The 19,658-nt window shown below is 67.1% G+C and overlaps 10 protein-coding genes across 10 annotated transcripts in view; 5 read left to right on the top strand and 5 right to left on the bottom strand.

The window, feature by feature from the left end:
- Window positions 1-156: 156 nt before the first annotated feature.
- FA09DRAFT_214410 (hypothetical protein) lies at window positions 157-976 on the bottom strand. The gene has a single exon (XM_025739511.1). It carries the CDS (start codon window positions 664-666, stop codon window positions 196-198), a length of 471 nt encoding a protein of 156 aa, XP_025599936.1. The 5' UTR covers window positions 667-976; the 3' UTR covers window positions 157-195.
- Window positions 977-1,118: 142 nt separating this feature from the next.
- FA09DRAFT_324731 (hypothetical protein) lies at window positions 1,119-1,966 on the top strand (the record flags this gene model as incomplete). The annotated part of the gene is made up of 3 exons (XM_025741133.1): window positions 1,119-1,415; window positions 1,468-1,867; window positions 1,914-1,966. The coding sequence occupies 3 exons, from the start codon at window positions 1,119-1,121 to the stop codon at window positions 1,964-1,966; spliced, it is 750 nt and encodes a 249-aa protein (XP_025599935.1).
- A 286-nt stretch (window positions 1,967-2,252) lies between these two features.
- On the bottom strand, window positions 2,253-3,024 carry FA09DRAFT_214408 (hypothetical protein). Its single transcript, XM_025739510.1, has 2 exons — window positions 3,016-3,024; window positions 2,253-2,959 (listed from the first exon to the last, which is right to left on the bottom strand). The coding sequence occupies exon 2, from the start codon at window positions 2,858-2,860 to the stop codon at window positions 2,327-2,329; it is 534 nt and encodes a 177-aa protein (XP_025599934.1). The 5' UTR covers window positions 2,861-2,959; window positions 3,016-3,024; the 3' UTR covers window positions 2,253-2,326.
- Window positions 3,025-3,597: 573 nt separating this feature from the next.
- Window positions 3,598-5,978, bottom strand: FA09DRAFT_214471 (hypothetical protein). The gene is made up of 3 exons (XM_025739513.1): window positions 5,814-5,978; window positions 4,174-5,756; window positions 3,598-4,118 (listed from the first exon to the last, which is right to left on the bottom strand). Exons 1-3 carry the CDS (start codon window positions 5,821-5,823, stop codon window positions 3,717-3,719), a joined length of 1,995 nt encoding a protein of 664 aa, XP_025599933.1. The 5' UTR covers window positions 5,824-5,978; the 3' UTR covers window positions 3,598-3,716.
- FA09DRAFT_214406 (hypothetical protein) lies at window positions 5,979-6,929 on the top strand. The gene has a single exon (XM_025739509.1). The coding sequence runs from the start codon at window positions 6,134-6,136 to the stop codon at window positions 6,683-6,685; it is 552 nt and encodes a 183-aa protein (XP_025599932.1). The 5' UTR covers window positions 5,979-6,133; the 3' UTR covers window positions 6,686-6,929.
- A 234-nt stretch (window positions 6,930-7,163) lies between these two features.
- FA09DRAFT_328453 (hypothetical protein) lies at window positions 7,164-9,859 on the top strand. The gene is made up of 3 exons (XM_025741778.1): window positions 7,164-7,744; window positions 7,839-8,191; window positions 8,289-9,859. Exons 1-3 carry the CDS (start codon window positions 7,182-7,184, stop codon window positions 9,818-9,820), a joined length of 2,448 nt encoding a protein of 815 aa, XP_025599931.1. The 5' UTR covers window positions 7,164-7,181; the 3' UTR covers window positions 9,821-9,859.
- Window positions 9,849-11,695, bottom strand: FA09DRAFT_328451 (putative RFC2-DNA replication factor C, 41 kd subunit). Its single transcript, XM_025741777.1, has 9 exons — window positions 11,564-11,695; window positions 11,407-11,485; window positions 11,262-11,341; window positions 11,086-11,202; window positions 10,875-11,018; window positions 10,634-10,754; window positions 10,249-10,581; window positions 10,096-10,191; window positions 9,849-10,029 (listed from the first exon to the last, which is right to left on the bottom strand). The coding sequence occupies exons 1-9, from the start codon at window positions 11,656-11,658 to the stop codon at window positions 9,967-9,969; spliced, it is 1,128 nt and encodes a 375-aa protein (XP_025599930.1). The 5' UTR covers window positions 11,659-11,695; the 3' UTR covers window positions 9,849-9,966.
- A 446-nt stretch (window positions 11,696-12,141) lies between these two features.
- FA09DRAFT_359071 (hypothetical protein) lies at window positions 12,142-16,098 on the top strand. Its single transcript, XM_025745052.1, has 13 exons — window positions 12,142-12,554; window positions 12,619-12,741; window positions 12,798-12,897; window positions 12,954-13,063; window positions 13,118-13,221; window positions 13,279-13,875; window positions 13,932-14,010; window positions 14,065-14,208; window positions 14,270-14,536; window positions 14,590-15,111; window positions 15,166-15,515; window positions 15,579-15,725; window positions 15,789-16,098. Exons 1-13 carry the CDS (start codon window positions 12,314-12,316, stop codon window positions 15,801-15,803), a joined length of 2,799 nt encoding a protein of 932 aa, XP_025599929.1. The 5' UTR covers window positions 12,142-12,313; the 3' UTR covers window positions 15,804-16,098.
- Window positions 16,026-17,925, bottom strand: FA09DRAFT_328450 (glutamate 5-kinase). Its single transcript, XM_025741776.1, has 5 exons — window positions 17,519-17,925; window positions 17,183-17,456; window positions 16,316-17,108; window positions 16,227-16,251; window positions 16,026-16,167 (listed from the first exon to the last, which is right to left on the bottom strand). The coding sequence occupies exons 1-5, from the start codon at window positions 17,882-17,884 to the stop codon at window positions 16,123-16,125; spliced, it is 1,503 nt and encodes a 500-aa protein (XP_025599928.1). The 5' UTR covers window positions 17,885-17,925; the 3' UTR covers window positions 16,026-16,122.
- Window positions 17,926-18,089: 164 nt separating this feature from the next.
- FA09DRAFT_328449 (hypothetical protein) overlaps window positions 18,090-19,658 on the top strand; it is a gene marked incomplete at both ends in the record, with an annotated part of 2,036 nt that continues 467 nt past the window's right edge. The window contains one exon of the mRNA XM_025741775.1: window positions 18,090-19,646. Coding sequence (XP_025599927.1) covers window positions 18,090-19,646 — 1,557 coding nt within the window. The remainder of the gene's footprint in view (window positions 19,647-19,658) is intronic.

Raw genomic sequence — 19,658 nt, 5'->3', positions numbered from 1 at the left:
CGGCTTCGTCGCTATTCATCGAGCTGCTCGAGGAGCACGGGCGTGCACGCTCTTGACAGCGTGATGCGCTCGGTCTGCCGGGCGGCGCGAGGCAGCGACCGCGACGCTCGCCGCACGAGCCACCTCCCGCTCGGACGAGGTGCGGCTCTCGAACCGATTTTGAATTGCCATCCTTGCGCCCTTGAGCGGCTCCGCTCAGCAACCGCAGCGTGCAGCGGGGCTGGCGGCAGCGCTGCACCTGTGACGTGCACGGCGCGCTAAGCTGGCAGGGCCTGGACCCGTCGGCGGGCAAACGCAAATCAAGAGGCGTGGGCGTGGAAGCCCTCTGGCGCTAGCGCTGGAAGCCGCGCCGAGGCCTTGCGGCGAAAGGCGAGCGTGCATGCCTGCGAGGCTGTGCTGTGCCTGCTGCGCACGGTGGAGTAATGCCGCGGCATACGCCTCCGACCCCACGGCGGGTGAGCTCTCCTGCTCGCGCCGGCGACCATGGTGATACAGCACCAGCACCAGCGATGGCTGATGGCATGCTGCTGCTGCGCTGAGCCCACCCTCCTCGGCAAGCTGCGGCGTCCAAGCTCCGTGCTCGCAGCCCAATCGGCGGAAATGGCGTCTGTCACCGCGCAAGAGCGCCACGGACCCGGCGTGGATGATCGGGCGCTCCCATCGCATGCCTCCTCGCCCCGCCTGGCGGTGAGCTGAATGCTCCTTCTCGCTGCGCAGGGTCAGCTGCAGAATCTGATGGTCCGACACACCGACGTGCTCCGAGCATCCGGCTCTCGTGCGGCTACGCGGCTTGCATCCTTGGACGCACCCCGCATGCGTGCGGCCAGCGCAAGCTGCGACGCCCAACGTACCGCACGCGACTTGCTCTCCCTCGCCGGCAGCGGTCAGCTCTCAGCGCGCTGACCGGCAGACGTTCAATGTCCTGAGGCTGCAGCAGGAGTCGAGCCTACCGGGTGGGGCCGCCAGCTTCGACGTAGAGCGGCTTCTGCGCTGAGCGAGGCGGCCATGTGTCACGTGTCGGCACCAACGGCCGCACCCGCGAGAGCACCTGCGCGCTGTCGGCCCCTCACCGAGCCACTCCCCATTTGCTTCCTCTCCACACACACGCACACCGCACGATGAGCGCCTGGCCACGGAAGCTCAAGAGCGCCGCTGAGCTTCGCGCGCTGCGCTTGGCAGGCGAGCCGGGGAACGAAGAGACCAGAGGCGATGCGCCGTCGGGCGAGGTGCAGCTGCCGACCGCTGCGCAGCTGCTGAGTGTGCACCACACGAACGGACGCAACCTCGATGGCTGGACAAGAGACGACGGGACGATCCCTGAGCCTCGGCTGCGAGATCTCGACTTGTTCACCTCCTCCCGGTGCGCAGAAAACACGCATGTCGTGCCTCGGGACGAGGAGACCGCCATGCAACTGGTCAGTTGCCGCGTCAGGCCAAGCAGCACAAATGGCTGACGCGCTCTCTCAGTGCATGTACTTGCGTGCCGTCGGAGAGCTTCCCGGCATCGACACGGTCAAAGAGGCAAACAAGACCGTCTCGCTTGACAACATGGTCGTGACTTCGTGCAAGTGGATCGTATACATGCACACGGTCCAAAATCTGTTCTTCGTGCCGCTAGACATGCCCGTCTACGTCGAGACACTCGAGGAGAGTCTCACAGCCATCCATGCAGAAGCGTGTGACGAAGAACCCTCTTCTTGGCACTGGTCCGCGCGCCAAGCGATGGCTCTCAACGATGCCTCAGACGAGCCGACATTGAGATTCTACCGCTACCGCATCGTAGTCCTGCCTCGAACGAAGAGGGCCGGAGAGGACGTCGACCGCGGCTTCTACGACTCGTTCGCAAGGATGCGCACCAACGTGACGGGTGCGGAGGAGGACTTGGACGTCGTGCACAAGCTCATCGCAGCCAGATCAGATCGATGGCCGCTCGAGTACGATCCGCCGCTTCCAATCGTGCAGGTGAGTACGCCCAGTCTCGTCTTCCGGCATTTGCTGATCATGACACGCACAGCTGCCGCTCTCGCCGATCAAAGCCGCAGCTGCCTTCATCATGGCAATCGCCGCGGACGACGCTTACTCGAAGCTCAGTCCGGAGCTGCAAGAATGGCACAACGAAGCCGACTACTTTTTGCGCCTCGTCGAGACCGACTCACCCTCGTCTTGGCGCAAGTTTGATGACCGCCCGGCGTCGCTGCGCCCGCTGCAACCGTCGCCGGTCGGCTCGTGTCTGCTGCGCCGCGTCTACCAAGACCTGGAGCGTTGGACACCACAGGCGACTGGCTCAGACCGGCCCTCAACCTCGAGCGAGCTGACCAAGGACCGCTCAGCCGTGGAGAAGCTGCACAGGGATGTCGCCGACCGCGACGCGCACGAGAAGAGCAAGAGCGACGTGCCGTCCCTCGTCCCCGACAAGCTCGACGTCGGCGACGCTGAAGACGAGAGCGACGTCGAAGAGGAGTACGACGACGAATGGACGACGACGCCGTACTGGACCGACACGCCAGAACTCGACACTGACTCCATAGTCGAGTCTCCGCCGCGCGAAGCAGGCCTCGACATTCACATCCTCTATTGCCTCGTCACCGAGGCGGAGCTTGCGGCCTTCGAGGCGGTGCGCCATGCCATCCTTGACAAGGTCGAGGCCGAGGTCGGCAGCAACGATGACGACGCTGCTCCGCTGCGGGTTTTGCGGTCTCGCCCTGAATGCGCTGTCGTGGCGAAGAAGTGAGAAAGCTCCGTTTCGCGCGCAAGGTGCGGCTTGGAGCCGAGGCGAGCTATCGCATCCAGCTTGAGAACGAGGCCGCCTGGGCCATCCATTATGGCGCTTAGAAACCCGCACCACACGAAATAATGACATGGTAGAAGCCCCACCGTCTGTCCAACTCCACCCATCGCGACGCAACGAGCTCTTTGGGTGCACAGGTGCTGCGCGACTGCTGCTGCCGCTGGCGATGGGCTGTAGCATGTGTTCAGGAAGGGGAGCAAACCGTCGCCGCACTTCTCGGTGCTCACAGCAACTGGTATTGCGATGAGCCGCAGACGGACAGTGACTGGTATACACAAGCTAGAACGCGGCGAGCATGTCGAGACGGTGGGTATGCGGCGGCCGGCCGCGTGTGCAGCATGCTCCTCAGTGGCGGCTCGACTCGACCTCGGGCGTCATGGTCGGCAGCGCCGTGCTCTCGGAGAGGAAGCGCGTGAAGTAGTCGGCCCACGCCAGGTCCTCGCTGTCGTTGGGCAGCAGTGAGCCGTCGAGCTCGAAGCCGCTGCTGAGCGGCGGCACGCTCGGGTCGTACGAGCCCCACGGCGACCACGAGCCTGCGGTGGACGAGTCTTCGAGGGCGGCGAGGAGCGGCGTCAGGGTGCCTTTGGCTGCCGGCGAGGCGGCACTGCTCTCGGCCAGCGCGTGCGCAGAAGAGCGCGGCGCGCCAGGCTGCGCTTGTTCGAGCGGCCGCGAAGCGTTCCAGTGGCTCCATGCTGCCATGGAGATGGCAACAGGGCTCACCGGTCGCTGGCGCGGGCCACTGGGCTGCCACGAGCTGGCTCCAGGCGATGCCGCGCCGGCGTGCGGCGCACCGAGGGCGCGCGAGGACGCGGAGCTGGGCGCCGGCAGATGGCGCGCATTCTCGGGCATCGAGGCACCGCCTGCTCCGTTCTTCGTCTGCGCTGCGCGCGGCATGGAGGCAGCAGCCGCTGCTGCCCGGCGCTCGTGACTAGCAATCAGAGACGCCGCGCGATCGCGAAGCTCGTCGGGGAAGTGCGGCAGAGCACGCTTGGTCAGCGTGCAGAGGATGCGGTGTGCGCGGCGCAAGAGCGCAGAGCTGCAGCGCGCATATGATGAGTCGCAGTAGAGAGGAGACGAGTGGGAGCGCAACCCACCAGAAGCGAGGATCATGCCTTGCAAAGATGTGCAGCGTGCCCTCGACGAGATGCGCATCCTCGGCCAGGCGCTCCGGCGGCAGCTCGTGCCAGATGGTGATGAGGAACGTCGTGCTCGACACCCACGCCTGATCGAAGATCGCGATGGAGGATGAAGAGTCCTTAGTCGTCTCGTGCAACTCGATGACCTTGCTAAGACACTTGCGCGCGGCAACGGCGCACTGCGGCATGAGCATCTGCGCGAGATCCTATCAGCACTGCGCATGCTTCAGCTGGCGACGCGCGCCTCACCTTGCGAAGATAGTCGCTCTCGTCGCGCTTGTAGAGGAACGGCTTGATGGTGTACATGCGCACATCCTCGATGCCGCAGCGCAGGAGGGCGTTGGGCAGCACGTGTGGCGTCACTGGGATGTTCTTCTCCCACTCGTCCAGGCGGCTGCTTAGCGCACACATGTCGGCGTACTTGGGCTCGCGTCCCGAGGCGTAGAGCGTCGTCACGACGTCTGAGACGATGATGTTGAGCTTGACGAGATGGATGAAGCCGCACACAGGCATAGATGAGGCGTCCTCGTCGATGACGGCCTGCTGGCCGGCCTCGGCGTGCAGCAGCGCCTCGTCGGAGATGGCGCGAGGCATGTTCACGCGGCACTCGCCGAGACGTAGACCGAGCGGGCGGCCCAAATTTATGGCCATGATGCAGTCTAAGCTGTGCGTGGCCCAGAATGCTCGCCGCCGGAGCTCTTGCTCCAGCAGCGGCAGGCCTGCGTAGGCGCGCTCCTGGTGCGCGCCAATGTCGAGCAGCGCGCGAATCGCCACGCCCAGCACTGTCCAGCCGACGCCTGGACCGAGCGATGCGCTCGAGAACGTGCAGGTGAGCAGCAGCACCTGCACGTTGATAAGGCTGGCCGAGTGGACCTGGTGGTACAGTCTGCTGGCGGCCGCGAAGCGATCGCCGGCGCTGTTCGGGTCGTCTGGGTTGGCCAGCACACGACGGTCGTCGGTGAAGCGCGAAGCAATGGCGAGGACCGTGAAGACGAGGCCACGGAAAGCGATGTCGTCCTCCGCGCGGCCGAGCTCGATGTCGCGCTCCATCGACGGGCGGTGCAGCAGGGGCATGAGAGGGTGCAGCTGCGAGAAGTACACGTTGAACAACAAGTTCAACAAATCGCGCTCCGGTAGCAGGTAGCGCCGTAGCCACGCCTCGCTGCCGTAGTCTTCGTCGTCGCGGCCGACGCCGCACAGGTTCTTGCGCCGCAGATTCTGCACCCACTGCCGGCTGTTGGTGGGGTAGGAGGTCTGAGGCCGCGGCAGCACGGCCCAGCGCTTCACCGCGCGGTGAGACGCCGGCTGTGCGTGCTCCTGCGCAGCGCCGGCTGCGCTAGAGCTGCCGCCGGCCCGATCCGCGGTGCGTCCATCAGCTGGCCCAGAGACCGAGCCGCGCGGCGTCGCTGCGGCGCCGTGCTCGGTGCCTCGCCGCCGGCTCATCGCGCCAGGGCTGGGCGGCCTGCTGGCGAGACCGTGGAAGAAGGCGTTGCTGCTGCTGCCGCCAAAGAATCTCGGCCTGCCTTCCTCCACGTCCGGCAGCATCAACGACTTATGGAGCTCCTCCTTGACTTCGCCCTCGTCGGAGCGCAGAGTCGACTCCGGCTCTGGCGACTTAGGCGGCGCGGCTTCGGCCTCGGCCGCAGAGCTGCTGGCCTTTGCCGCTTCGTTGGCGACGAGCATGCCGGGCGGACCACCGAGCTTGCCGTTGTCGAACTGAGCCGCGAGCTCAGGCGCGACCGAGCGCAGTGCCGACAGCAGTGTGGCAGCGCGCGACTCGAGGATCTCGTACTTGCCGCGCGAGCGCGTCGGCGACACGTCGAACGTGCAAGCTGCGAACTGGCGTGTCAGGACAACGCCTCAGTGCCGGACCGCAGCACCACACGCACCGTAGCCCATGCCATCGCAGTTGTTGCAGATGTTGCGCGCATTGGGCAGGCCCTTGCAGCGGATCTTCTTATGCCGGCATCGATCGCAGGCAACGACGACACGTCTGCACAGGTCGGACTGTGTTCAGCGGGACGGCGGAGCTGAGTGCTGCGAGCAACCGCGACTCACCGTCTCTTCCAGCCAGGCTTGCGCTCCTCTCCATCGGCGTCCGCCTCTTCATCGCTCTGCTCGTCCTCCTCTTGCACGCGAGCCTTCTTCTTCTTCTTTGCTCCGCCCTGAGGCGCCGGTGCAGCCGACTTGGACTCCTTGAGGCGTGACGATGATGCCGCGCCGCGCGGGGGCACAGGCAGGCCACTTGCGCCGCTGCGGCTGGAGTCCGGGCTCGACATGTGGCTGTCGCGGCGAGCCTCGCCGCCACGCGAGCTGGCGCCGCCTTCCTCGAAGGCATTATAGTCTGGACTCGTCAAGGGATACGGCGAGGGGTGCGGCAGACTCAGCGACGAGCCGCCCAGGTGCTGCGATGCGGCAGCCGCGGCATGCTGCTGCGCCTGCGCGGCGGCCAGCAGCGCCGAACTGGGCGAGTGCAGCGGAGCAGGCGAGCGGTAGCTGCGCATCACCGCAGACGCCGGGCCGCCGGGAGCGCTGGTGCGCAGCGACGAGGGCCCGGCCTCGTAGCGCGGCGAGAAGGTCGACACGGGCGGCGAGGCGGCGCTGCCGTGTCCCGGGCCCATGCCGCCGGCGCTGTACGGCGCCGTGCGCTCTGCTGAGGAGTGCATCGTCGTGGGCTCGAGCGACGGCTGCGCTGCAAAGAAGCCAAACGCGGCCGAGCTGTCGGAGGACATGGCCGCATCGCCGTTCTGGTAGACCATGACTGCGTCACTGACGAGCCAGCTGCGCGAAGCTGTAGGCTCGGCGGCGCGATCTTCGCACGGGAAGCGCAAGCCGGGCCGGGGGCGGATGCGGTGGTGCGAGGTGGGGCGATACGCACAGCGACAGGCTGGCAGGCGTATCAGCGCTCAGCCGTGCGATGGCGGCGGCGCAGCGATGAGGCGAGCGGAATGTGCACTGTCGCAGGCGGTGTGATGGTCGCGAAGGTCGGCGGCCGGGTCATGCCATCGCCTGTCAGGCGTGCCCGGCAGAGGTGGCCGGCCGCGCCTCGATGCGGGGACCCCACGGCAGGCGCACGGCGAATACAAAGCGCAGCTGAAGCGCCAATACAATGAGTCTCAGCGCTTGAAGTGAGGCACAAAGGGCCGCGGGATTGGGCGGCGCACGTGACGCACGTCGCGCTGCCCGTCGTGAGAGCGCTCGACGTCGTGCTGCTGCCGCCGCTGCCTTCCTGACCCTCACGCCCTCGCGCCCACACCATGGCGCCCTCTGCCGACCTCAAACTGCCGCCGCCGGTCAACAAGGCAGCCTTCGTCGAGGATGTCGAGGAGCCCGCCAGCGTCGCCGCCTCGGCGCCTGCCGGCGCAGGCGGCGCCGACGAGCCGCTGCTGACGGCCGTCGCGCCGGCGCCGCCCAAGTTCGCCTCGGGCGGCCTCATCTACCCGCCGCCCGACATCCGCGCCATCGTCGACAAGACGGCCACGTTCGTCGCGCGCAACGGCGCCCAGTTTGAGGCCAAGATCCGCGGCGACGAGCGCGCCAACACCAAGTTTGCCTTCATGGCCGACGGCGATCCGTACAACGCCTACTACCGCGCCAAGATCCAGCTCGTGCAGAGCGGCGACGGCCCGCTCAAGGAGGCCGCAGACGCTGCCGGCGGCATCGGCGGCGGCCAGCTTACGCGCCTCGACGGCGCAGACGAGAAGGCGGCGCTGGAGCAGGAGGAGGAGGATCGCCGGCGGAGAGAGGAGCGCAGCCGGCCGGAAGAGCCGCGGACGCACGACTTTGAGCTTGACCTGCCGAACATCACCGCTGTCGACCTGTGAGTGCGCGCATCCCAGCCGACTGCGATCTCGCCTGGCTGCCAGGGCTGTCCGAGTCGGAGTGAGACCGCAGCGCTGACGCCGCCTCTGCAGTGACGTGCTTAAGCTCACCGCACTGTACACGGCCCGCAAGGGTCGCTCCTTTGCATCTGCCGTGCTGGCGCGTGAGGGACGCTCGTTCCAGTTTGAGTTCCTGCGTCCGTCACACTCGCTGTTCGGCTACTTTAACCGCATCGTCGAGCAATACCGCCTGGTGCTCGACCCGCCGGCCGACGCGCTCGAGCGCATCAACGATGTCACACCGGCAGGCGTGGCGCCGCCGCTGGGTGCAGGCCGTGGCGGCGGCCGCGTGAAGCTGTTGGAGGAGGCACGCAAGCGCGCCAAGTTCGAGAAGTGGGTGCGCGAGCGGAGAAAGCTGAAGGAGACCGAGGAGGAGAGCGAGCGCGGTGAGTCTCTGTGGCAGGCAACGGCGCGGGCATGCTCGACATTCGTCCGGAGCCGGCCCGCTCGACGCGCGCCGCGTACTGACACTGCCGGCCCTAGCTGCCTTCATGGAGATCGACTGGAACGACTTTGTCGTCGTGGGCACCGTCGAGCTGACCGAGACGGACGCGCACATCGACCTGCCGCCGCCGATGTCGTTGCGGGACATCGAGAACATGTCGATGGCGCAGAAGCGCATGGCCGCCATGATCATGGAGGTCGAGGGCGGCGATGCCGACGAGTCGAAGCTGCTCGGCCTGATGGACGTGCCGGGCGGCGAGGGCGCCAGCGCTGGTGCCTCCGAGCCGGTGCGCGCCAAGCCCAGCCAGATGAACCCAGAGCGCGCCGCCTACGCCGCCGGTGCATCATTGCCGGCACGGCCAGGATCGGGCGCCGTGGCGCAGGCGCAGGATGAGGACGACGTGGAGATGGACATGGACGACGACAGCGACGAGGAGCCGGCGCCTGTGCCGCAGGTGGAGGAGATCAAGCGCGCGGACGGGCAGGCGCCGATGCGCGTGCGCAAGGGCTACGTGCCCAAGACGCTCGCCGACCGCAAGGCCGCTGCCGACGCGCAGACGACCAAGTGTCCCGTGTGCGGCGAGCAGATACCGCTGTCCGAGATGGACGAGCACGTGCGCATCGAGCTGCTCAACCCCAAGTTCCGCGAGCAGCGCCAGGAGCTCGAGACGAAGCGGGCGCAGCACAATGCGCTGCAAGAAGGCGCAGATCCCTCGCGCTTCCTGCGGCAGTTCGCCGGCGCGCGCACGGACATTTTCGGCGCCGAGGCCGAGGAGGACGCGCGGAAACGGCGCGAGGAGCAAGAGGCGCAGCAGCGGCGCGAGCGCGAGAAGATCATCTGGGATGGCCACGCCAATAGCCGCACGGCCACGCGCGACACGTTCAACAAGACGAGCCAGGTGGAGGAGACGATGGCGCAGATCCAGCGCAAGTTCAACGTCGGCGCGCCCGAGGCCAATATCGGCCCGCAGGTGCCTGGCATGGCTGCGGCCGGCCCGTCGACGATGGCGCCGCCGTCTGGCCCGTCAGGCTCCGCGCCGAGCATCCATCCCTCGCGCCTCGCCTCGGGCATTGACCCCTCTGCCGCGCTCAAGCGGCCCGCCGAGGGCTACCCTGCCGGACAGCCGGACGCACAGCGGCACGCCGGTCTGCCGACTGCGCCCGCAGCGATGGGCGCGCTGCAGCCGCCGCCCGATGCACCGACAGGTCCCTCGCGGCCAGGCGCCGCTCAGGTCAACGTCAACTCGCTGCCGAAGCAGTCGTCGGGCGCGCTGTACGACGAGAACATGTGGCTGCGCTACAACCCGTATCCCATCGCGCTCAAGGTCACCTTCCCCGACGCGCCCGCCACGAGCCCGCTGTGCGACGGCCGCACCGAGGTGTTCGCGGAGACGCCCATGACGGCGACGATTGCCTCGGTGCGCGACCGCGTCCACGCCATGCTCGATGGCGCCGTCGGCGCTTCCAAGCTTAAGCTCAAGATCGGCGGCAAGGCAGCGACGCTCAAGCAGACGCTGGCGCACTGGAACCTGCTGGACAACGACGAGATCGTCGTGTCGCTTGGCAAGTGATGCGGCAGCGGCGAGGCAATGCATCGTTGCGGCATCTGTTCTGGCGCATTGAGTGAAGACGAGCGTGCTGATTGGTTGGCTAGAAGTACATGAGCGAACAGACAGTGACAGGGAGCGAAACGCAGCGGGCCAGCGGGCGAGGAGTGTCAAGCAAGCGCAGTGCGCAGCTTCAGGCAGAGGTTCAGGAACTGCAGCTCCTCGTCGCCGCCCTGGGCGAGCGGCAGGCGTCAGCATACGTGCGCACTGCGGCGCACGCAGACATGCCACACACTCACGTCCACAAGCGCCTTGTCGGCTTCGCCGAAGGCAAGCGCACAGCGTGCCTTGGCCTTGGCGCCCAGGAGCGGGTGGAGCATGACAAAGTCGTGCAGCTGGGGCAGAGCGTCAGCGGGACTCGCAGTGAGCTTTGCTTCCGCCGGCTTGCGCACCTGAATGAGCAGCTGCGACGAGGAGTAGCCCTCCATGGCGATGTTGCGGCACTGCTTCTGCACCTTCTCAAAGGGCGTCTTCTCCGGGCCCGGCGCGAGCATCTCGATGTCCTCGTCGTTGCCATCAGCGTCCGGCGGTGGGTCCAAGCCGAGCGAGCGCGCCAGCGCGTGCACCACAGGCTGCGGCACCACACCTGCAATCTCGACGATCGACGTGCGCGTGACGGGCGTCTTGGAGGACGTGCCGGAGTTGTGAAGGCGCGACGCAGACTGCAGATACGTGATGGCGCGACGCAGGTCGCCGTCGGACGTGTGGATCAGCGTGTCCAGCACCTGTCGGGGCTGCGTCAGCAGAGACGGCGCTGCCGGACCGAAGGGCACTCACGCCGTCGTCAAAGGCCACATCTTCGGCCTGCGCGATCGCCTCGAGGCGCTCCTTTGTGCTGCCCTGGTCGAGCGAGCGGAAGCGGAACTTGCTGCATCGCGAGGCAAGCGGCTCGATGATGCTGCAGCGGCGTGGCGTCAGCTGCCCGGACGCAGAGTCACCGCCCTCCGGCTTGCCCAGCTGCGAGCATGGCCCCACCGGGCACGCTGCGCGTCCTTTGTTTCCCTGCACAGCGACTCACCGCGTCACGTAGTTGCAGACCAGACAGAAGCGCGTAATCTTCGAGTACTGCTCCATGATGCGGCGCAGCGCTGACTGCGCATCCTGCGTCATCGAGTCGGCCTCGTCCAGGATGATGATCTTGTACGGCGGGCACGGAAAGTCGCTGGCCAGCGCGGACGCATCAGCTCCGCTGCATATAGCCCGGGGGTAAGACCCGCCGCCACACTCACATGTTGGCGTTGCTGACGGCCATCTTGGCAAAGTTCTTGATCTTCTCGCGCACGACGGAGATGCCGCGCTCGTCGGAGGCGTTGAGCTCGAGCACGCGCGACTTGAGCAGCTCCGGCCTGCGGACCGGCGAGTGAGCACGGGAGCAGCATCGGGTCTGGCAGCAAAGCAGACGTACCCAAAGAGCTGGCGCGCGAGGGCGAGGATGGTGCTCGTCTTGCCCGTGCCCGGCGGGCCGTAGAAGAGCATGTGGGGCAGCTGTGCGACGGGTGGAGGCGCAACTCAGCGCACAGACGGCATGGGTGAACGTGATGGGCACGTACGTTGGCGGACATGAGTGTCTTGCGCAGCACGGCGACGGTGTGCTCCTGCGCCGCCACATCGTCGATCGTCTTTGGCCGGCTGCGGCGGGGCGTGCGAGGCGCGCTGTCAGCCGCGGTGCATAGGGGATGCGAGTGCCCGCAAGGGACGAGCACGCACTACTTCTCCACCCAGGGGCGCAGGCGGGCCTGCTGCTGCGCGTCCTGTGCGGCCGACTTGTTGGCGCCCGCCTTGGGGCGCTGCGGAAGGAACATGGGCGGCGGGTGGGGCAGGGCACGGGCGGTGGTGGAGGGAGCAGCAGCGCAACCTAACGCTCGCTGCCACTCGCTGGTGCTGAGGCTTCGCGCGCGCCGCTCGGGCGGCGGAGTCGCACTCGCCTGCAAGCAACACCTCGCGACGCGTGTCGCGGGCCGGCGGACGCGTAGAGAGCGGCGCTGGGAAGCACCTGGCCTGCGGCCTACGATGAGCAGCTGCCCACCGGCGCTGCACCTGGGGGCGGTACGATTCCGACAGCCAAGTGCAGAGCCTATGTGGCAGCTATGTGTGGCCGCAAAGAGAGCATGGCGCCTGCCGCGAGACGGTGCACGCTGAAGCCTGCGTGGCTAGGCTGGGGCTCTGCGTTGTGTCGCGCGCTGCCGAGAGGCGCGAGCGCCGCCGAGGCCACCCGCGCCGCGCCGCGGCGTCGGCGTGGACGCGTCGAGCATCAGCTTCGCTGCGTGTCGGGCGCTGCTCCACCCACCACCACGACGTCTCTGCCTCCATCTCAGCTTCCCCTTGCGCGACTCGGTGCAGCGCTTCCTTCTCGCCTCCATCGCACACGAAGGCCTCGTCGTACCCGAGACCGGACGCCATTGCCCACCGCGCTGCACCGCCGCGTGCGCGCCCTTCGCATCGGCCTCGCGCCTGGCCATGAGCACGGCAGTCGCCTCGCTGCCCTCCCCGCTGCCTGTCCACGCGCCGCACTTTGCCATGCTCGAGCGCGACACCAACCTGCAGGCAGCGCCTGAGGCCGACGCTGCTCGCAGCGACGAGCAGGCGCCTGATGCCGCGGCCCTGAAGGGCAAGCGCAAGGCTGTGGTGGGCGCGCCGCGCGGCGCCGCCGAGGCAGAGGGCCCAGCGTCTGCCACGCCGGCCAAGAAGGCCAAGCTGGGTGAGTTGCGCAGCAGCACAGCCCAACAGCGCTCGCGCATGCTGATGCGCCGCCTCGTCACCAGCGGCCGGGTCGAGTCCGAGCACGCCAGCGCCCAAGACTAAGAGCCTCGTGACGCTCAAGGGCACCAAGCTCACGCTCAAGCAGAAGGCGCTCGGCCCCTCGAAGCCCATGTCCACGCTGATGGGTGAGCTGCATCACGCTGCTCCGCTCAGCCAGATGCTCACGCGGTGCTCTCTACAGCTATCGTGCAGCTCAACAGCCATCTCAAGGGCTGTACCGCGCCGCTCGAGAGCGTGCCGTCCGAGCACCTACCGCTCATCGCGCAGCTGACGCAGGAGTCGTGAGTGCTCTGCAGCAGGTGCGCTCCCAGTCATGCTCACTCGCGCGCCACTGCAGCGACAAGACCCTGGCTGAGCTTGCCAAGGCGATCAAGAATGACGTCGTGCCGCCGACCGACGAAGACTCGCAGTCGCAGGAGGCCGGCGAGGAGGCCGCCCCGTCCGCCTGTGAGCAGCGCTTGGAGGTGTGACGCTCTTGCTGCTGCTGATACAAGCCGCTAGCCGACATGCTGCCCATCTCCGTGCTGCAAGCCGCAGTCGAGGCTGTGGCCGAGCGCGTCAACTACGGCGTCGACGCGAGTCTGTCCGACGAGGCACTGCCGGCTGTGAGTGCTGCTGGTGACACTGGAACGACGAGAGGCCTGATTCCCGAATCTTCGCAGGGCCTGCAGCTGTGGCGCTGGGAGGTGCAGGACGCAAGTCTGCTGGCAGGCGAAGTGAGCGAGAAGCTGCTGGCGCGCCGCGCCGAGCGCGAGGCTGCGCGCCTGGAGGTGCAGACGCTGCTCGACGCGCTGAGCGAGAGCGAGCGCAGCACGCTGCTGGCCTCGAAGAAGCGTGGACGCGCAGCTCCGCCCGGCGAGACCGCCAATGCCGTCGCCTCGAGCTCGTCTGGCCCGATGGAGGTCGACGAGAAGCCGGCGGCGACTGCTTCCGCATCTCTCGGTGATGACGCCGCCTCGAGCAGCATGGCTGAGGCCTCAAGCAGTGGTACTGCAGCTCCTGCCGCCAAGCGCAAGATCGCGATTGACCTCACTGCTGAGCCGTCGAGCTCTCGCGGCCGCTCGCCGACGCGCAAGAGTCCCGAGCCGGAGGAGGACGTGGTCAAGGAGAAGAAGCCGCGCAAGGCAAAGAAGATGAGCGCAGAAGAGATGGAGAAGAAGCTCGAGCGCGAAGAGAAGAAGCGCGAGGCGGAGCGCAAGAAGGCCGAACGGGCAGAGCGCGTGGCCGAGAAGGCGGCCAAGCTGCAGAAGGAGGAGTCTGTGAGTCTGTTCGCTCGTCTCACGCACGCAGCAGTGTCTGACAAGCGCCGCAACAGAGCAAGCAAAAGGCTGCCTCGTTCATGCAGTCCTTTGTCAAACGCGAGCGCTCGACGTCGCCAAGCAAAGGAGAAAGAGGTGCGTCCGACGATCTGCAGCCCGATGCTCAGCCACTGACTCTCGCGTTCCCAGACTCGCTGCTCAAAGGGCAGTCTGACTTCAATCGCGTCTTCCTGCCGTGCGAGTTCAAGGACGTCGCGCCGATCAATCGCTTCGCGCGGCGCGCTCCTAGCGACTTGATGCGTGCCATCGGCTGCGGCGAGCCGTCGCACTCAGGTGCGTCCTGTCTGTGCTCATCGTCTTGTCGCTCGCGCTCACTCGCCTTCGCGCTTGTCAGAGATCCTCGCTTCGCTGGCGCCAGGCTCCAGCCGCGGCGAGAGCTCGAGCGCGCCATCTTCATCGCGCCACGTGCGCCGCGGCACGCGCAAGGGCATCCACCCGCCGGTCAGCGTGCGCGAGTCGGTGCGCATCATCAACGAGGCAGGCCTCTTCGGCGGCACTGCGGAGGAGGAGGCGTACAAGGCCTCGAAGGACCTTGCGGATCCGAAGAAGGTGCAGGTCAAGCTGCTGCAGTTTGAGAGCGATCGGCGGCCCGCCTGGTTTGGTGAGTGACGCTGTGCGCGCCGCGGCCTCGCGCACGCTCACACCCTGGCGCAGGCACGTGGACGCGCACCTCGAATCTCGTCGGCCCGCGCAACCCCTTCGGCCAGGACTCGGTGGCGCTGGACTACAGCTACGACTCGGACAACGAGTGGGAGGAGCCGGGCGAGGGCGAGGACTGCCAGGACGTCGATGAGCGCGAGGAGGAGCTTTACAGCGCTTCGGAGCAGGACTCCGATCTCGACGACTTCCTCGAGAACGACCTGGAGGAGATCGACGCCGACGACGCTGGCTCAGACATCGTCGAGACGGATGCGACCGGCGTGCCCGTCAAGCGCCGCTCCGTGTCGCCCTTCAAGCAGCTCAGCGGCCTCGGCACGGCTGCCGGCTCGGCGCTGGCGTCGCCCTTCGGCAAGGGCCCCAACGTGCTCACGGTGAAGAAGAAGAAGAAGATCAAGCCGCTCGGCCGCCGCTTCGATGCCAAGCTGGTGCCCTTCTCGACGGGCCCGCACTGGGAGACGAGCCTCGGCGTGCCGGCGTATGACAACTTCAAGCCGTATCAGATCGAGTTCTTGAACGGTAAGTTCTGTGCTGAGCTTGTTCAGCGGAGCCGGGCTGACGGCCTCTCGGTAGGCGCATGTGCCGGCCTCGACCCCTTCACGTACGTCTCGCCGACGATCAAGGCAGCGCCGGCGGACGGCGAGACCGGCGACGCCAAGGCCGGCTCGTCGTCGGCGTCAGCGCCAGTCGCCAAGACGCCGGCAAGCATGAAGCACCAGCCGAGCATCAAGACGCTCCTCGAGAGCGGATCGCCATCCAAGCGCTCTGCCGCGGCTGCCGAGTCAGCTGGTGCATCGGGCAGCACCTTTGCTAGCCCTGCGTCCACCAGCGCCGCCACGCCGGCGAAGCGAGATGGGCCCAAGGCCGTCTTCCCGGAGACGCGGCTGCGTGAGCTGCTCCAGGCCATCGAGGGCCGTGCACACGTGAGTAGGCCGCTTGATTCTCGTCGTGCTCAGCCGGCTGATGCACTGCCTCCTCGCGCGCAGAGCAAGCCGTTCCTGCTGGAGCACCTCAAGGGCAGCTTCGACGGGCCCGGCATCACCAAGGGCTCGATCGAGGTCGTGCTCAATCAGTACGCGCACCGCGAGGGCAAGAAGGCAACGTCCAAGTGGCTCATCAACGACGAGTACCGCGTGAGTGGTGCGACGCTGCGTCCGAGTCTGGCTATCGCGCTGACGCACGCTTCTGATCTGCAGCACCTGCTCCGCTGAGTCGCGCGGCTGCTCGATAGACCCTCTGCACACGAGCCTGGCGCGGTTCTCCGGCTGCCCTGTATACCACCCATCAGACCCTGTTCTCGCCCAAGCCGGGGCCACACTCAGCCGCTCCGTCATCGCCTCGCACACACATGTCCCGCTCGATCTTCTCGTCCATGACCCCTCGCTTCGGCAGCTGCGCCGAGAGCCCACTCCGCGCCGCTCTCCCGCATCTGCACCGCGATCAATGACTGCTGCATGCATTTGAGTCTGATGGTGTTCCGGTGACTGAGAGCGATCTATGTAGAGGCCATAGCGCGACGCTGCGGCGAGACTATGCGGCGCCATCGGTGGGCAGGAGCGCCAGCTGATCGACGATCTGTGCGCGTGCGGAGGGTCAGCCTGATGAGAGGAGCGCGGGCACAGAGTCGCACGCACATAGTCGCTGTCTGCGTAGCCGAGGCTGGCAAGGAGCAGAGAAGGCGTCAGTGTCTGCGAGTGCTGGGCGCAGCGACGTCGCTCCTCACGTGGCCGAGATCTGCGAGCTCTTGATGCCCTTTATCCGCTCGCTCTCGATGGAATTGTAGTTTGCAAGCCCGCGGCCCACCTCGATCCACTCCCACCGCGTCGTCTCCTCTTCCTTGTCCCTTGCCTCGCCCTCCAGCACGGCCGCTGCGGGCACCAGATGCACCGGCTCGTCGCCGGCGAGATGGATGGGCGTGCTGGTGCCCGAGCCTGCCTCGTTGCGCAGAAAGACACTCAAGCCTCGTTGAGCCAGCGTCGCCGGCGGCGGAAGCTCGTCGTCTGCGGTGCCGGCATGCGAGGCACCTGCTGCACTGTCAGATGCCGGACGGCGCAGCACGATGCGCACCGCCTGCATGCGCTCCCACGTGCCCTCCACGCCGACGACGCCGGCTGGCAGCAGCCGGCCGCCCGAGTCAGGGCGCGAGAGACGCCGGTATGCGCCCTCATCGATGAAGAGACTGCCTGCGGGATGCAACGCATGCAAGAGACTCCACTTGCGCCGCGCCAGCGGATCAGAGATGGGCAGGAAGAGCGTGTGAGGCGGGTCCTCGAGCGCCGGCGCGCCGACCTGTGCGAGCTCGTCGGCACCGAGCGAAGAGATGGACGAGGCCAGCGAGTCGACGGCAGCGTCTCCCAGTGGAGGAAGACCACGCTCTACAACGGAGAGCATCGCGGCGGGATGAGCGCCATTGATGATCACTGTAGCTACGCCAGCGGCAGTCGCAAGCTCGGCGGCAATCAGCTTCGTCGCCATGCCACCCGTGCCGAACGACGAGCCGGGCGTGTCGACGGAGACTGGGTGCGAAAGCGCCGGCATCAGCAGTAGAAGCGAGACTGTACCAGGCAATGCAAAACGCTGGCTCACTCACCAGCTCTGCGCGCCGCGGCAACACTCGGCACCAGGCCCAGCCTGCGCGCCTGGGGGTCGCTGTTCGGGTTGCCCGTGTACAGGCCATCGACGTCGGTGCAGAGGAAGAGATAGTCGGCATCGACGATGCCGGCAGTGATGGCCGAGAGCGTGTCGTTGTCGCCGAAGCGCAGCTCAGACACGGAGACGGTGTCGTTCTCGTTGACGATGGGAATCGAGTCGAACGTGGAGAGGAGCGTGGCGAGCGTGGTGCGTGCGTTCTCGTAGCGCGGACGCTGCAGACGCAGCTTCGATGAGCAAGCACAGCCTTGGCCACGCTACCACGTCGCTCACTCACATCGGCAATGTCGTTGCGCGTCAGCAGCACCTGTGCGACGCTGATGCCCACCTGTCCAAAGAGGCTGTCCCACAGCGCAATGAGGCGCAGCTGGCCCAGCGCCGCCAGTGCCTGGCGCTCGCCGACGCTCTTTGGCTTCTCCTTGATGCCCATGCGCAGGCGGCCCATGCCGATGGCGCCGGAGCAGACGAGCACGACGCGGTGGCCCTGTGCGCGCAGTGCAGCGCACGTCTCGACGATGCCCGAGAGCACGCTGAGCTTGGGCTGCGAGGTGTGCGAGGAGAGAATGCTGGAGGTGCCGAGCTTGATGACGATGGTCTGCGACGTGCCGGACCGGCGCGCGGAGACGGCTGTGGGCAGCGGCATGGCGTGCGAGGGAGGTGTGTGGGGGTGGTGGAGGTAGCGAGGCAAGGAGCAGGAGCAGGAGCAGCCCGCGCGCGCGAGTCAGAGCGAGAAAGAAGGCAAGCGCACCGGCCCGAGTCCCGAGCGCGCCGCTTGTTGCACAGCCGGCGCCTGCGCGTGGCCTGTGCGTCTTCCTTCTCCACCTCCATCCCCCCTCGTCTCACCCAGCATGGCCTCGCTCGTAGTCGACGACGCCACTCTGCTCCTCCTCGTGCTCATCATCATCGTCTTCTCCCTCTCGCTCCACATTGCCCATCTCTACACGCCCTCCATCCACCCGCTCATCCTCGCTCGCCAGGCCGACGTCTCGCCCACGCACCGCACGCGCGAGTCGCCAGTCTACCGCAACGTCAATGCACCGGCCGGCTTTGAGCTGGCGGCACGGCCCAGTCGGCACGTGAATGATGTGGCGCAGCTGCTGCACGCCGCGGCAGGCACGCAGCAGGCACAGACGGACAAGGCGACGGGGGCGCAGCGCAGTCTCTTCGGCACACCTGCCTCGCTCGACAGGGTGCAGGCCGATGCAGTAGCTTTTGCAGCCGGCGTGCAACTCGCACTCGGCGAGGCGCAAGGCGCTGTAGCGCTCTGCGTGGCGCATGATAGCTACGATGCCCTCGTCACCCTCCTCTCGCCTGCCTCTTCGCGCGGACACAAGCAGGGAGCGCTCGAGCTCTTCGTCGCATCCTCCACTCTGCCCATTCCATCTGCGGGCGTCTCGATCAAGACAGCCGTCACCGACCTCTCCTCGCTCGATGCGGCACTTCAACTGCCTCTCGCAGCAGATGCCATCCTCATCCTCCCCAGCGCGGCCGATGCCGACGTCGCGCGCTCGCGCTGCGCGCTGCGCGCCCTCGTCTTTGCCGACATTCTCTCGCAAGGGCGCGCGTCTTCCTCCTCTCCGTCCGAGCAGGAGACACAGGCGCACGATGCATCGACGACGTATGCACACTTCGCAGCTGCGGGCGCATGGGTGCCCGTGACGCACGCCCACCTCGTCGCAGGCACGACTGCCCAGCTGGCGTTTTACGCCGCCGATGCGGTGCCTACCTCTTCCGACGTTCTGTTGCTCGAGCGCGCCTCGCTCCTCTCTGCATGCGCCTCGCCAAGCGCTCTTGCACTGGCACTCGCGGCGCTCTATATGGGCGCATCCATCGTTTCGGCTCCGCTTGTCGAGGGAGGCAAGATCAGCCCGGAAGCGCAGCGTGCAAACGCATCGCTCCTCTATCTCACTGCCTCGACTTCTTCTGCCTTCGCGGCAGCGCTCTCTTCCCTCGCTTCCTCTCCCCTCACGCCTCTCGCCAGACACCTCAAGCTGGCGGCACTGCGCGCAGGCGTCCTCTCTGCCGGCGCTCTGCCCGACTCGCTCGTCTTTGGCGCGACGCGGCGCCGCGCTGGCTTGAGCCATGTGCGCGCTGCGACGCTTGTGGGAGAGGGCCAAGTGTCGCAGACTACGCTGGACGCGCTGCGCATCTCCCTCGGCTGCGCCGTCATGCACTCCTTGCTGCCCTCGCTCCCCGCCGGCGCACTCACTGCGCCCATCGCCGCGTCCCACGCCCTCGACTTGCAGGCCTTCGCCGCGCCGCCGATCAGCGGCAGAGCAACGCCCGCGCACGTGGGTCCGCCAGCTGTCAGTGTAGAGCTGAAGCTGGTGCAGAGTCGGACGGCAAGGCAAAAGGGCTATGGCAAGCTGGAGGCCAAGGGAACGGAGGAAGACCCAGTGGGAGAAGTAAGTCATTCT

Source organism: Tilletiopsis washingtonensis, assembly GCF_003144115.1.
Source record: "Tilletiopsis washingtonensis strain MCA 4186 unplaced genomic scaffold FA09scaffold_5, whole genome shotgun sequence".
In the NCBI taxonomy this organism is placed as follows: domain Eukaryota; kingdom Fungi; phylum Basidiomycota; class Exobasidiomycetes; order Entylomatales; genus Tilletiopsis; species Tilletiopsis washingtonensis.
The sequence above is the reverse complement of the archived record's forward strand: the minus strand, read 5'-3'. Positions and strand labels throughout refer to the sequence as shown.